The sequence below is a fragment of the Coffea arabica genome, chromosome 4c (genome assembly GCF_036785885.1).
Source record: "Coffea arabica cultivar ET-39 chromosome 4c, Coffea Arabica ET-39 HiFi, whole genome shotgun sequence".
Taxonomy (NCBI): Eukaryota; Viridiplantae; Streptophyta; class Magnoliopsida; order Gentianales; family Rubiaceae; genus Coffea; species Coffea arabica.
The window spans coordinates 27,131,924-27,146,817 of record NC_092316.1 but is presented as its reverse complement, the minus strand read 5'-3'; the positions used below and the strand labels follow the sequence as shown (position 1 = coordinate 27,146,817).

At 36.8% G+C, this 14,894-nt stretch overlaps 2 protein-coding genes across 2 annotated transcripts; both read left to right on the top strand.

Annotated features, from left to right (window-relative positions):
- The first annotated feature begins 7,226 nt into the window (after positions 1-7,226).
- LOC113739123 (amino acid transporter AVT6C-like) lies at positions 7,227-8,311 on the top strand. The gene is made up of 2 exons (XM_027266367.2): positions 7,227-7,944; positions 8,078-8,311. The coding sequence occupies exons 1-2, from the start codon at positions 7,322-7,324 to the stop codon at positions 8,202-8,204; spliced, it is 750 nt and encodes a 249-aa protein (XP_027122168.2). The 5' UTR covers positions 7,227-7,321; the 3' UTR covers positions 8,205-8,311.
- An 837-nt stretch (positions 8,312-9,148) lies between these two features.
- LOC113738594 (UPF0426 protein At1g28150, chloroplastic-like) lies at positions 9,149-14,173 on the top strand. The gene is made up of 3 exons (XM_027265839.2): positions 9,149-9,325; positions 9,538-9,666; positions 13,788-14,173. Exons 1-3 carry the CDS (start codon positions 9,251-9,253, stop codon positions 13,962-13,964), a joined length of 381 nt encoding a protein of 126 aa, XP_027121640.1. The 5' UTR covers positions 9,149-9,250; the 3' UTR covers positions 13,965-14,173.
- Positions 14,174-14,894: the final 721 nt, after the last annotated feature.

Genomic DNA, 14,894 nt, shown 5'->3' with positions numbered 1-14,894 from the left:
CTAGACTCTTCATTACCCAAAAACGCACAAGACAAAATCCAAATAAATGAGATCTTATGAACTTTATTTCACAACCCCAAAGCTAAACTCAAACAGAAAGAGTGTAATAATCAAGAAAAATTATCTAAACAAATGGCAAACTCATCAACCCCAGCAGCAAAAAGGTTCCAAATTCACGTTCAAGAGGTCTTGTTCTTCATAAAAATGTGTTAAACCAAACAAGAAAGAGTGCTATGGTTACCTGAGGATGCTGTTGAGTTCAAGTAGGAACCCTGAAACTGTAAGGAACGAGTGCAGATCCTTAGAAACGAAGTCAAGAAACCCCTCTGCAGTAAAGTGCAGCGTTGATGAACCAGAAATTTGAAACCTTGATTCAATCGACTTGGAGACGCTTTTCCCGAATATTTTCTGAACGAAAGCAGTCCGATTACAACCCAAGAGAGTGCAGAAACCAGTGGTACCAGTTTTTCTCAAATTTTTCTGCTGTTTTTCTTCTCTTTTTTCTTCGTTTTTTTCCTCCTCTTTCCTCTGCTTTTTCTTCCTCCTGCCACAACTCTCTCCCGTTTCCCCCCTGTTTCTTTCTTGCTCAGCCGCCCTTCCCTCTATCTCCCAAATCCTCCCTCTCGGTTCCTCTTCCTCCAAAAACCTCCGTAGCCCCTCTTTCTTTTTCTTGGTTCTTTTTGTTGTTTTTCCCTCAGTCTTTTTCCTTTTCTCTGCCCAGAAACCCTCCTTGTTTGGCTGTTACTCAATCTCCCGCCCTCCTTTTTCTCAACTTTTTTCAGTTTCCCTCAGCCCCTACCAGAATCTTCTCCCCTTGCCCCTAGTTTCCCCGTAGCTAGTTTTTCTTTCACCTTTTTTGTTTTTTTTTCTCCCCAAAAATCCCCAAACCAACAAGTGTCATCCTACTCATCAAATAATAGGGACATTTGTCTAAATTCTATCCATCACACCTAGCCCTCTTGCATCGCCTCCACTTGGCTATTATCCCCCTAGTACACTTGTCTAATAATCCCCTATTACACTTGTCTTCTTATTTTATTTATTTATTATATTTTTTTTAAAAAAATCAATTTAGGTAAACAAAAAGCAAAACTAATTCCTAATTGCTAATGCATTGCACAATTTTTATTTATTTTTTAAAAAAATCGAATCTAAGATGATTAAAAACAAAATTTTTAATTTTTGTGAGAATTTTTCCTTTTTAGAAATTTAATGCAAAAAATATCCTAAAACTAAAAATGAAGAGCCTAATTTATAAAAATAAACAGAAATAAATACTAACTATCATTTAATCAAAAAAATAAAATAAAAATAAAAATAAAGCTAAAATTGAATTAAATAACAAATAAAGCTAAAATTGACTTAAATATAAAATAAAGCTAAAATTGAATTAAATACAAAATAAAGCTAAAATTGAATTAAACAAATGAAATTTTGGTGTCTACATCGGTGATCAGAACTGGACCTTGTTTGGAACTTTAGCAGTGGCCAACTTCATGTGTGCCTTTATCTTGGAGAAATTGATTCCAATCTTGATGTTGGAATCATTGAGCTTGTACTTGGCTACCCACGGACACTTGTCATCATTCAATGATGAATATGAAGTGTCGTAATAATGGAGGATGATTGGACAAGTAATCGGAAAGACGTATTCGGCCTGCAACTAATCTTCCCCTTCGACTCTTGTGTTGAAGATTAGCACTCGTATCTTGTCGGTGCTGTTAATCGGAATCTGAGGAGTATATTGAATTTCGCAGTGGTCAATTAGCATGGAGAGCTTGTGTACCTTTTGGAGGATTGTCTATGAGAACGCAGGGAACGAGATCTGTGATAGTCCCACCTCCCCCTAAGGCGTACCAAAGGGTTCGGCGGGTCGTCTGTCCAACTCTCGCTGGGACTCAGTCATTCCTTAATCAAATCCGGGATACAACCAAAGGAATAACATACAACAATCCAAAACTTAAGTGAAACTTATATATACATTGCTATCTCAAAAGAAAGTACAACCATCGCATGTACAAAGGTTCTCACTTCACCATACAACCAACCCGTGCCAAGCACTAGGGCAAGAACCATTACAAAAACAAAGAGCTAGTCCAAGCTAGTCTATACCAAGCTCTCATCCTTGCGTGCCTTCCCCTGTTAAGGAAAACAAAACTAAAGAGATGAGCTAAAAGCTCAGTGAAGTTCCGAACACATAATCAAATAATCAATCCAATACACTAAACATAGAGCATCAATAATTCAAGAAACATTTACCATGGAAAGCGAAATTAACACATACATTATAAGGATACAGTCTCACAGGGAGCCATTTGTTCGTTTGTTCCTTTGTTTTCCTATCGTTCCCCTTATTCCTCCAATCATTTAAAAATGAAATTTTGTAAGTAAACACCCTCGTTCGTTCATTCGTTCTCCCCTATCCGGACGTTGGCCGGACTCCACCCATCCGGACATTGGCCGGACTACAAGGTAATACTCGAGTATACCAAATTCACACAGGGTCACCATATCGCCCGACCGAGTCCGCTTCTGGCTCGAGTCGATCGGTAACGAAGGGCAGGGCCCAATTCAGCCAAAAGACTTATATCATGCTCAACTAATGTTTCCATCATTAAATTATTGAAAATTTCACGTTTCATTTAGGTCGAGCGCGATAAAGTACACGCTCGCCTAGAAAACTCGTTTTGAAAATCCTTGAAAGCACTTAACACATTATCAAACAACAACAACAAGTCATGAAGTCAAGGAGAATATAACAAACAAGGAACACTCACCTATATACGCAAACAACGTGCAAAATATCCTTTCGGATATTATCCTTAGTCACCGAGAAAACCTAAGATTAAACGAGAAAGAATATCACAGCTCATCTAGTACAAACAATTCGGTGAAATCAAAGAAACTCGACAATTAAGTAGAACGTATAAAAAGACTTTAAAGTGAAACGAGGACAATTGGACCCGTGGACAAAAATAACTAGGGTTTCATAGACCAAATGTAAAACCAAACTCAAAAGGGTTATAAAATTTTCCAATGGAAACCCTTGAACTAAAGACAAGTCGGAATCCAACTAGATAGGCTAAGAAATACTGTTTTCGAGATCGTTTATATGGTTCAAAATCATCTCATATTCAAGTAGATATTATACACTAAAGGTCTTAATGAAATTCATGTCAAAGGGAGGACAAAATACCCAAGAAAACCCTAAACCACTCCTCTTTATTTGGGTAAGAGTAAGTAAACATTTGGAGTTTCCAATTGAAGAAAGATCATGTTTTAAGATGGAAAAACGGCGATAGTATTTGCCAAACGAAAATATACAAGTTCAAATAGAAACTTAGCCCTTGAGCGAAAATTTGGGCAACACGCCCTTTGTATTTTCCTATTTTCCAGCCATTTATGGCTTCATTCTTTTTCTCAATCAAACTCAAAATTACTCACAACACAAATTCATTTCAATAGCCGTTCAATAGGCTCAAGACAATACAAGGACAAAAATCAAGCTAACAACAAGTGTGGAAATGAAGTTTACAAAAGACAGATTTGATGGGTTTTTGCGGAAAGAACATATTCGAGGCTACGCTTATCGGATTGAAGTACAACTTATACTGTTTCGAAGCTAAGAGAAAGGCCTACAACTTTAATGAAGATCACTTAGTCAAATTTCCAGTGTAACCTAGTCAAATTCCCAATTCCCAGAACCAAATTCCAACTAATCGGCTAATTAACTGTACTACCTTTAAATGGCCATATCTTAGGCTACCAAAGTCCGTTTAAGGTGTTCTTGGTGACGTTGAAAAGCTAAGACAGAGTACTAAAACTTTAATGTTTTGAAAAATGGCTAAATCAGTACGAATCATAGTGAATAAACACAGCCAAATGGATGAACTGTCTAAAACGGATCACTGGAAGCATCCTAGGGCAGCGAGGGTATTTTGGTCTTTTCACAGGCTACATTGCTCCGATTGAGCTGAAATTTTGTAGGTAACTATAAAATATTATTATCTACAACTTTTATGTTTTATTCTAAGCCTAATTCAGCCTCTAACATCATGAACTGGAACCAGACAGAACAGGGCTACCATTTTCCAGAAATCTGGAATTTTCGGTTTCAAAGGAAACTTTCTTCATTTCTTGCTTCAATCACTACCAAAGCCCCTTATATAATCTCAGATACAACATATATTAACCATACAGCAAGTATAGGCATCTATCTTTCAAACCCTAACTCATATAACTAAAAAAAAAAAAACATACACTATCCACCCAAATCTTGATAATAGCTATCATCCACCACAATTTTAAGGTGCTAAGCCAATCTAAACAAGTTTAAGAGTAAGAAATGGGGAAGTCAGCATCATTACCTTGCTAAAGTTACTACCAAAAGCAACCCTAGCTCTTCCTTCCAAAATTTCACCAACACCCCACTAGCTAAACACTCAAGGAAGGTTTTAATCGGTTTAGTTTTTTTGTTTCCTCACTTGGATGATCCAATTTCAAGATGGATTGGGCAGCTCTCCCTTGGGTTTCTCTCTCTCTCTCTCTCTCTTGGCCAGGATAGCAGAAAAATGAAGAAGAAAGGCGGCTCCAAGGTAATAAGAAGGCAAGGAAAAAAAAAATATCAACTAAGGGACCAAAGTGTCACCACCAAGGCCATGAATTTTTCTCTCTCTCCCTTACATTTTTGGCCACAATTTCGGCCAAGAGGATGAGTATGGGGGGAATATTTTGCAAAAATATCAAGGGTGTGTGGTGGTAAGGAAGTGGTGGTCAAGTGGTGGGTTCAATCGGTAGTGATCGATACCCGTCGGTGTGACGCGTTTTCTCTTAAATCGCGTATATTAGGGTTTTTAGCTTATAATCACTAACTTATTATTATCACTTCTAGTCATATGATATTTCCTCATCCAAATGTCACTTTTTCCTACAAATTTGATTCTCACTCCGTATCGACTAATCATACTACGGAAAAACGCGAAAACCCTAATTCGCTCTAACTTGAAATCGAAAAGTGAAACCCTACTTTCTAGATTCATTTGCACTTATTATGGGGTGATTGGGTAGTAAAGCTATTATAAAATCATAAGTTCCAAATAAAAGGAAGTTTTTAAGAGAAACGTGAGGGATTTTACAATTCCAGTGACTAAAATTAGGGTTTCAATTAAAATATTAGAGATTTAAGAAAACCGGTTGATCACAAGTAAATTAGGGTTTTTGATTAAAATCTTAGGGTTTCTAGTCTTTTAAAACGAAATAAGGTTTTAAATCAAACCCAAAGAAATACACTTTAGTATTTTCTTTAAAACAAAATAATGTTTTTAAAATAAAAATAAACTAAAGAAACCGTAATATTCTCTTTGAGACTAAACAAAAGATGATCCTAAAAGTTGGGGTATCACAAGATCCTTATAGTCTGAGCATCTGATGATACGCGTGTTTCCGTGACGTTTGATTTGTAGTACCCGGCTATGGACTGATCTGCTGGTATCGCCATTGAAAAATGGTCACGTGCTCCTGCACTTGATGAAGACGAGATGATGAGGAAGGAAGTGTTTGTGTTAGATTGATGAAACGGTGTCGTTTATATAGAACGATGTCGTGTTGGGACTGTTTATGAGCCAACCTAAACGATGTCACCCAACCCAATAGAATGATGTCACTCTACCCATTAAAAAGTCTCTGTTGTATTGGGTGGACTCGATTGAGTACACGTGGCAGATCGAACGGTCCGAGCGCCTTATAATATTACAAAGGCGCTCGGGGCGGACATGCCCCGTTTTAGGATACAGTGCGTTTTGAAGACTAAAAGAAATGGCAAACATAAGGGACATGGCAGGATTCTTCGCGGTGGTGAGGGACTGCGGCATGGAGCACGTAGTGCTCCTTGAGATGTACTTCGCCTTTCGCCTTGGGAGCCTGCTTACAAATACCGCCCAAATTTTTATCACATAAGCAGCCCTTTTTTAAGGTTTTAATATAATGCCTTGCCTGAAATTTCAAAAACATCCTCGTGCGGTGCTGATTTTTTTGTTTGAAAAAAATTGCAATTTTGTTCCCCAATGTTTGGCTTGTATGCCGAATTGGTCTCCAATATTTGGCAAAAACAAATATAATCCCAAAGTTTGTGATTTTAGATAGAATTAGAACAACTACAGAAATGGAACAATAACTAATGGTTAATATCAAATTGCCGTCAGTCAATACTTTGACTTTGCACTTTTGATCCCCAATATTTTGATTTTGAATTATTATATTTTCTTTAATTTAAATAGTGATATTAAAGGTTTTAGCTTGAATTGAGGTGCAAATTAGCATGAAATAATGTTAAATAATTAATAAGAATTCTAATTAAACTTCTTTTTCTTCTTTTGATATTTTTACTTTATTTATTCATGCTTATAATATATCATATGTTTCTTTTCTTTTGCATAGCTAGTGTCAAATTTAGTATGATATATGTATAATATTCTTTCTCACTATTAATAATTAATTAATAATGAGTTTTGCTATTTCTATTTCTAGTGATAATTAAAAGTTACGCATTGTACTTATAAAAAACTAGTGAAAGTAGGTATAAATGTGAAGTAATTTTAGAAATTATTAAGAAACTATTTTTATTTTTTGTTATCTTTCCTTTCAATTAAAATCTAACATTCCAATATTTTAGCTTTAAAGCATCTATTTAATATTTTTGTATCTTGATAATCATTTAATTATTCATATAACAAGTATAAAATGCCAGCTTCATTTCAAACTCAATTTATAATCTATTAAAATGCCAAAAAATAAAAATATCAACTTAATTTACAAAATGTATATATTCATTATATTTTAAAGGGATATTTTTAATTATCATTAGAAATAAAAATAAGAAAACTCATTAGGGAATTTCGCCAATTTGGTCCCTAAACATTTTCACTTAAACCAATTTCATCCTTGATGAAATATTTTAACCAGTTTAGTCCTTGAACTAATTTTTTACTTCCAATGTAGGACTTTTCACTGCATTTTACTCAATTTGAGTGGACCAGCGGGGTATAATTGTCACACTGATTTAATCTTTTGCAATTAACCGACGAAACAAATTAGATTGAAGGTACTCGGTCAAGATTTCATCTTCTTCAGCCGTCCACCTCCCTTTCTTTATGCCCACTTTCTCACAGCAAGGGGCTCTTCCCATTATTCTTCAGGTTTCAGATCATGTACTCGGTCAAGATTTCTTCTTGTTCAGCTGTCCACTTTCTAGAGATTAAAGACGGTTTGCAAAAGTTGTTCTGCATCTGCAAAAGTTGATCTCAATGAGATTAAAGACGGTCCAATGGATCCTAGACTTGAAATTGAAGAGTTATCTATAAAATTTTCTCAACGGCAAGGACGGAAGGTTTCTGCAGCTTTTCTAGATGGATGGATGCGGTTCTTTTGTCCACTCTGTCTAATATTCGAACAAATTTTGTTGGTGAATGGCTTGGTAGTTCATCCTATTGGAGTCGAGCTTGGTAAACCTGCTGCTATGGTCTCGGCCGTCAGAATCTCATTAGTACTCTGTGGTGCTATCTACTTCACCATTGGCATTTTCGGGTACCTCCTTTTTGGGGATTCGGTCATGGATGACATACTGGTGAATTTTGATCAAGGTTCTTCTGGTTCAACAATTAGCTCATTACTCAATGACATAGTTAGACTAAGCTATGCGCTCCATTTGATGCTGGTGTTTCCACTTCTCAACTTCTCTTTGAGAGCCAACATCGATGAACTTCTGTTCCCTAAGAGGGCTGTTTTGGCAACAGATAACAAGAGATTTGTCATTCTTACTCTAGTCTTGTTAGGCTTCTCCTACGTTGCCGCAATAGCCATTCCCAGTATATGGTACTTCTTTCAGTTCATGGGATCAACTTCTGTTGTCTGCCTTGCCTTCATCTTCCCAGGCATAATTGCTTTAAGGTATTGCCGAACCCACCTTCTGCTGATAGTAAGGGGAAAAATTAAACAAAAGATTAACTGAAATTGCCCTTGTTTTCTTGGTTTCTGATTTCGCTGTTAAATTGAACCATTTGTTTTTTTTTTCCTTTGGCAGAGATATCCACGGCATTTCAACAAGAAGGGACAGAATAATAGCAGCAGCAATGGTCATTCTAGCTGTTGTGACGAGCACCATAGCTATTTCTACGAATATATGCACGTTAGTTGGAAACAAGTCATAGGCCTTTGTCTTTTTCAGCTTTGTTGTGGTTGAGTTGTATGTTTTCCTGTATAATATCAAATGGGTTGTATTGTTTCTATCAGGTGGAATTTTGTTCAAGAGCTTTCAGCCTGAGCGTTGAGAACACGACTCACTAACACTTCGCTAACTTCATGGATCAATTAATACTAACACAGCTCACTTTTTAACCTTCAGTTGATCGATGGACATAAGAATAAGGGATGCTTAAACCAACAGTTCAAAGATAGCAGCGTAATATTCGAGACGGCATAGCATTTTGCCAAGTACCCATCAAAATTTGTTCGAATATTAGACCGAGTACCTTCAATCTAATTTGTTTCGTCGGTTAATTGCAAAAGATTAAACCAGTGTGACAATTATACCCCCGTTGATCCACTCAAATTGAGTAAAATGCAGTGAAAAGTCCTACATTGAAAGTCAAAAATTAGTTCAAGGATTAAATTGGTTAAAACATTTCATCAAGGATGAAATTGGTTTAAGTGAAAATGTTTAGGGACCAAATTGGCGAAATTTCCAACTCATTATCACAATTTAAAATTTAGGAAATATAATGATTCAAAATCAAACATTGGGAACTAAAAATACAAAGTCAATGTTGGCTGCTGGCAATTTAATGTTAATGGTTAGTTATTGTTTCACTGTCTAAAATCACAAATTTTGGGGATTACATTTGCTTTTATCGAAACATTAGAGATCAATTTGACATACATGTCAAATATTAAGCACCAAAATTGCATTTCTCTCTTTTTTGTTTCGAGGCAAAGTTCCTGTGGCACCACTGAAGGACCTAATTGGCCACAACATTTAAGTTGAGGGACTGAATTGGTTCATAAACAAGTTGATGGACAAAAACGGTTTAAGTAAAAAGTTGAGGGATGCAATTCTCTATTTTCCCAAAAATAAGCATGAAAAAATCACTTGGCGAAGATATTGGAGGCCTAGACTCGACGAAGGCCCCTTACGTTTCCTGTTTTCTGCAACAGAAGAAATTGGTCCTGATAATCTCTTTTTCCTGGCGAAGAAGATATGTCTTTGAATTTTCTTGTGAATTGCCCGCTTTCGTTACCATCATCATCTTCTTCTCCGCCTTCTCCATTTCCTGTGAGTTTTCATCTTTGCAGTTTCTTTCTTTCTTTCTTTTTTTGCGTCATTGTTAGTCATCTTCTGAACTGCTACCCTTAGTTGCAAGCAGCATGTTTTTACTAATTCCGTTATTTAAACTTTTAATTAGACTATCACAGCTACTACTTGACTTTTATTAACTTCGTTTCTTTTTATATTTTTTGTCATTTGTCTGTGAATTTTCTTAACAGTGGAATCGGAAGCCCCCATCATCATTTCTATCGTTTGCAAGGCCAAGGGTCAATTTCTGTTGTGGATTTCGTGTTGGAGCATTTCTGTTTGACCCGACCCGGGACCCCATACTGAAAGATGCCTTAAAGGTATTCATTCCAATTCAAATTCATCAAATGCATTGGATGCTTTTGTTTTGATGGATAAATAGTTTTCATGTTGTATAGGAGACACTAGTGAAGTATGGACTTTCTTTGATGTGTTTTTTTTATTCATACTAGTTCAGTCTATCATACGGTGCTTAATCAAGTGGATGTGAATTTCTTGAAGAAATCAATCTGAATCTGGAATACTGGCATAGGGATACTTGAAATTGTATGAAAGCGGAAAAAAAAGGTGTAGTTACATTAAATTCTAAGAAGGAAAGTGTTGGGAGATGTTACTACTGTTTGCAATTCATTTTGAGTAACGGTATTGGTACACTTTTTCTTGTTCATTTGAGTTGTGGAGATGGGTTACAAAATATCATTGAGGGTGCTGTTAATTAAGTTTTTTTTTTTTGGGTATTAACTAGTCCAATTACATATTTACAAGTCTAGGTGTTGTCACACCCATTACATCAAAAGTAATCTTACTTTGCAGCATCTGTGTGGGTGTCTCCAATGCATGCAAACCTGACTGAAAGCTCAGACTTTGTTTAGCCAAAGATCAGCACACTGGTTCCCCTCTATACGTGTGATATCTTACATTCCCATTGATTCTGAATCCACTTCTGGATTTGCTTGATAATGTTATGATGCGGACTACCTTTGGGTTGTTTTGTATCAGCTCCAACCCTGTTTTGGAGTCTGTCTCTAACACCACCTTTCTAAACCCCATCTCCCAAGTCAGCTTTAATCCATGAGCAATTGCCCATAACAGCCGAGACATTGCTAGCCAACCCCAGATTAATACAAAAACCCTCATCCACAGTCCTCTATCATCCCTAATTATTCCTCCTCCTCCTGCTCCTCCTGGATTGTAGCAGAGGCGCCATCCACATTAATCTTTACCCAACCCTGCGGTGGAGGCTTCCAGCTGATGAGGTGGAGTTCCCTTGTTCTTCCACTTCCTCTCTTGATCCAGTTCTTTTGCACCTCCTCTACTTGATCGACCAGGTGTCCCACATTAACCCTTAACTTGCTTCCATTGCCCATTATACAGAACTCATTTCGTGCTTTCTGGGCATAATAGATCACCTGCTGAAAAATCAGTTGCCAGTTAACATCCTCAGAGCACCCAATGTGCTTCTCATTGAGGTTCCAATCTATCCAAGCTTTTAACCCTTTGTTCTTGAAGTCTCTCCATCTGCTAGGGTGTACATGTTTCTTCCAGATGTCCGTAATCCATTTACAATCTCTGACTGCATGTAAATTGGTCTCTTGAGTCTCCACTTTTACCACATATTTGGCAGCTGTCATGGTGCTGCAGTTGCCTCCTGTGCTTCTCAGGGTTTATTAATAGCTTTTCATGCCGAAGAAGCGAAGTGAATAATTGCCTCCTGGCTGGTCCTTTCAATTTCCAGATTCTTTCCGAAGCCTGGTCAGTTTCCCTTTGCCCTACTAGTTCCTGGGTTTCTGACTCATAGGCTGACTGAGTGGAAAATTCCATATTTGGTTCCAGAGCCGAACTGATCATGTCAGGGTTGTTTGAGTCCTCGTCTAGTACAGTAGCATGCAGCTGGTTGATGCACTCTTGTGGTAATTTCCCCCTTAGTCTGTCATACTTCCAAACACCTGCTTGGTTCCAGTAGTCTTTTACCAAATATCCCCTTTCTTCATCCGAGATTATTTCAACTGCTAATTGTTCCAATGGGCTAGACATCAGCCAAGGGTCTGTCTAAAACTTCATTGTCTCCCCGTTCCCTACTCTCCATTTGACCTCTTTTTTTAACACCTTAAGTCCTACATGAATGCCTTTCCAGTTAACTGAACCGCCTGCTGCATGAGACGGCCATACTTACTCTCAATAACTCTAGCACATTAAATTCTAAGAAGTAAAGTGTTGGGAGATGTTGCTACTGTTTGCAAATCTTGTTCATTTTGAGTAATGATATTGGTACACTTTTTCTTATTCATTTGAGTTGAGATGGGTTACAAAATATCATTGACGGGGCTGTTAATTAAGTTATCGTTCAGGATTGGGTGCTTACTAAACTGGGCTTGTGTTTCTTGTATAATTCGATCTCAAGAGGGAAAAATCAGTATAGGGGTTAGTCGGCAATAGCGAGAAAGATGATGTTTATGTTATAGAAAACTTTTAGCAGATGTTAAGGCTACTTGCAAATTTTTGATGAATCAGTATTTTTTTTTTACCTTTTTCTCTTTCTTTTGAATGGTCGAGATGGAAAGTTTTTTAGTTTCAGTAGAGTGAGATTCTATTGGGCTGCCATTTCCCCTCTAGGCGCACCACTAAAGGTGTTCTGTAGTGTTATACCGCTACTAGGTTGTAGGAGACTAAAGATTGCTTCAGTCTGAGAATTAAAAAAAAAAACTATTTTATAAAATTTTCCTTCTTCGGTTTCCACCATACTCGAGAATAATCAGGCAATACACTTGAAATTGCTAGACCCGTAGCCAATATGGAATTGAATTTCACAATCCTAAATATGGATCATCAAGCACATTTTAGGCACTACTTTAAACTTTCCAAAGTCATAACTGACTTTTCATAGAAAGCCTATGTTCTTTGTTCAGCATGTGATTAAATGGTCACGCCATATATCATTTAGTTGAGCAAGTGTATTATCATGTCCTATATATTTGTTCGAGTTTCTCTGTGTTAAAGCATGAAAGGGCTCTTTTATTTGATACTATCCCAACAAGAAATTTTCAGCTTCGAACTACAATTACTTTCCTGGAGTGTTTCAAAGAAACCTACATATTGCATTCCCATGATAGGGAGTGTGTTTTGAATGCTTCCTTGAGTATCAACTTATAAGCAGGCCAAGGTTAGATAGGTAGATATTGCCTTCTGAAGTCCTTTTGAATACTGCTAAAACATTTCACCACAGCTGTTATCACCCCTTCGCCCTCGCCAAACCAAAAATAAAAAAAAAGGATTTCAGAGGAAACAAAAAGAAAAAGAAAAAGAAAAATAAATATAAAACGCCCTACTCATTTCAAGTGATTGTTCCAATCTTGATTTTCAAAGAAAGAAGTTTATGGTAGATGTTTAGTATTTTTTTGTAGATACCAACTTGTTGATTTTGATTTCTGAATATGATTGCTAATAATGCAGATGCATCATCTCTGACCCTTTACTGCAGGTGTTTGCTTTTGGCAGAAAGTGAGTTTGGATGCATGTTTATGCTTTTCTTTGGCGCAGTTTTTACTTGGTTTTTTATGTGTTTTATGCAACTATTCATTTGAGAGGAAGAAACCGTCTTCTGAACTTGGATAAGTCGACTTCCAGCCATATGCTGGTAGTCATTAGGAAAGAAGTATGCTGATTCTGTTCTGGCTGATACTTGGTAATCTAGATAGTCCTTATGTTTCTCATTTTCTCGGGTGAAGACTGCCTTTTGATGCACACAATCCTTGTGGTTAAAAGTACCACGACTAAATTGAATTGTTTAGATTTTTGTGATGTCTGTTGGAAGTCACTAACTCTTGTCTAAACCTCTCCAATTATGGATATACTCTATCTGAATTTCTCTTGAAAACTCCAAATAGAAAATCTATCTACGAGGTGACTTCTCACCAAAACTTTATCTTAACTAGTTTTAAAAATGAATTTGAACTCTCACTGTTACTGTAACTACCAGATCACTCTCCTGTAAATTTGGCAGTGGGATCTTGACTTGTAGTTGTCAGAGAGCAGTGAGCAAAGTTGGATTGCTTGTCTGTTCGTCAGTGTCCTAGGCAAGTTGATATTTGTCTGTGGCCCTGTAGTGTGTGCTTGTCACATCAAGGGGACTCCATTTGTTTTAAAAATCAACATAATTGATTGTGTTTGAAGTTAGAGATTTGAAAATCAACAATCTTTAAGCATTTGTGTATACATTCTTGTAATTGGTTGTGTTTCAACTCAGCCAAAGCATCTGTTTCATGATTCACTTGTTTATAGGATACCTTTTAGATTTATTCTATCAATCTTATGTATAAATTTTTATTATGTTTGCAACTTTGCATGGATGACATTGTTTTCAAATCCAATTTCGCATAAGTAGGAGCATTTTCCTGAAATTGTAATTATAGATCTTGCTTCATTTTTTTTTTTGGGGTCTTAGGAGCCTATTGCCTTTATGGGAGGGATGTTTGCAGGCATTTTAAGGCTCGATTTAAATGAAGATCCTCTAAGGGAATGGGTTGCTAGGACGGCTGAAGCTGCTGGGATAACAGAGGAAGAAACTGGAAATGGTGATATCCAGTCCGAAGAGTCCCCCCAGCAAATACAGATTGAATGATTTGTACTTTATTAGTATGCATACTACACCGGGCATTTCCAATCTAAAAGATGATGGCGTTGTTGGTGAACCCTAGAAAAGTTATATTTACAGAACAGGGGCCCCGAAAATTCATGTATTTTGCTGCTATGTGTTATTTCTATTTGCTGGTGAGATTCAAGAAAGTTTTCTATGTAAAAGATGCCATCAATGAAAAATTTTCTTTTTTCTCTGTGGTGCCAATTATTGTTGAGGTGGAGATTGTCATCCTACTCTTTCAAATTACATTTTAGCAAATCAGTTTTCTGTTTCTTGCTTTTGAAATTTGGATTTAGTCAAATCACTTAATATTACGAGACCTTGCAAATTGCTGAATAATGAATTACACTTCTGTGGAGAATTTTAGTTCATGTAAACTTGCCTGTCTGTCTTACTAAAATCGATGACATCTTTCATGACTATCTTTGTTCCATGAAAGATGAAAACTTCAGTTGAATTTTCAGTGATTTTTACCCAAAATCTTCGTGGAATTCAAAAAGTTACCTCACAAGAGACATGTCTGAGCTTCGTGCCCACCGATTGGTGAAGGGCAAAAGTTATACTTGTTAGTCAATGCCGGTCGTGTGTTTGGCAGTTCTGTATGATTAATTAAGCTTATTATATATCTGGTCTTGCAAGTTGCAACATGCTTGTGATTGGGACTATTGTGGTTCTCAATCAAAACCTCCACTTTTCCTGTCTCTTTGTATGGTTTGAGTTCAAAGGGAAATCAAAGCTTTGGCCACTGCTTGTTATTGGGAGGACAGGATGAGACAATTGGGACTTGGAAGCCTTTTGCTTTACTTGCATGTCTGTCCTGGAGATGGCACAGGCATGCATAGTGAATAAGTATCAGAGTGTTGTCCAAGTTTGCTAGTATAGTTGAGATAACAATTATCAAATGGAAAATCA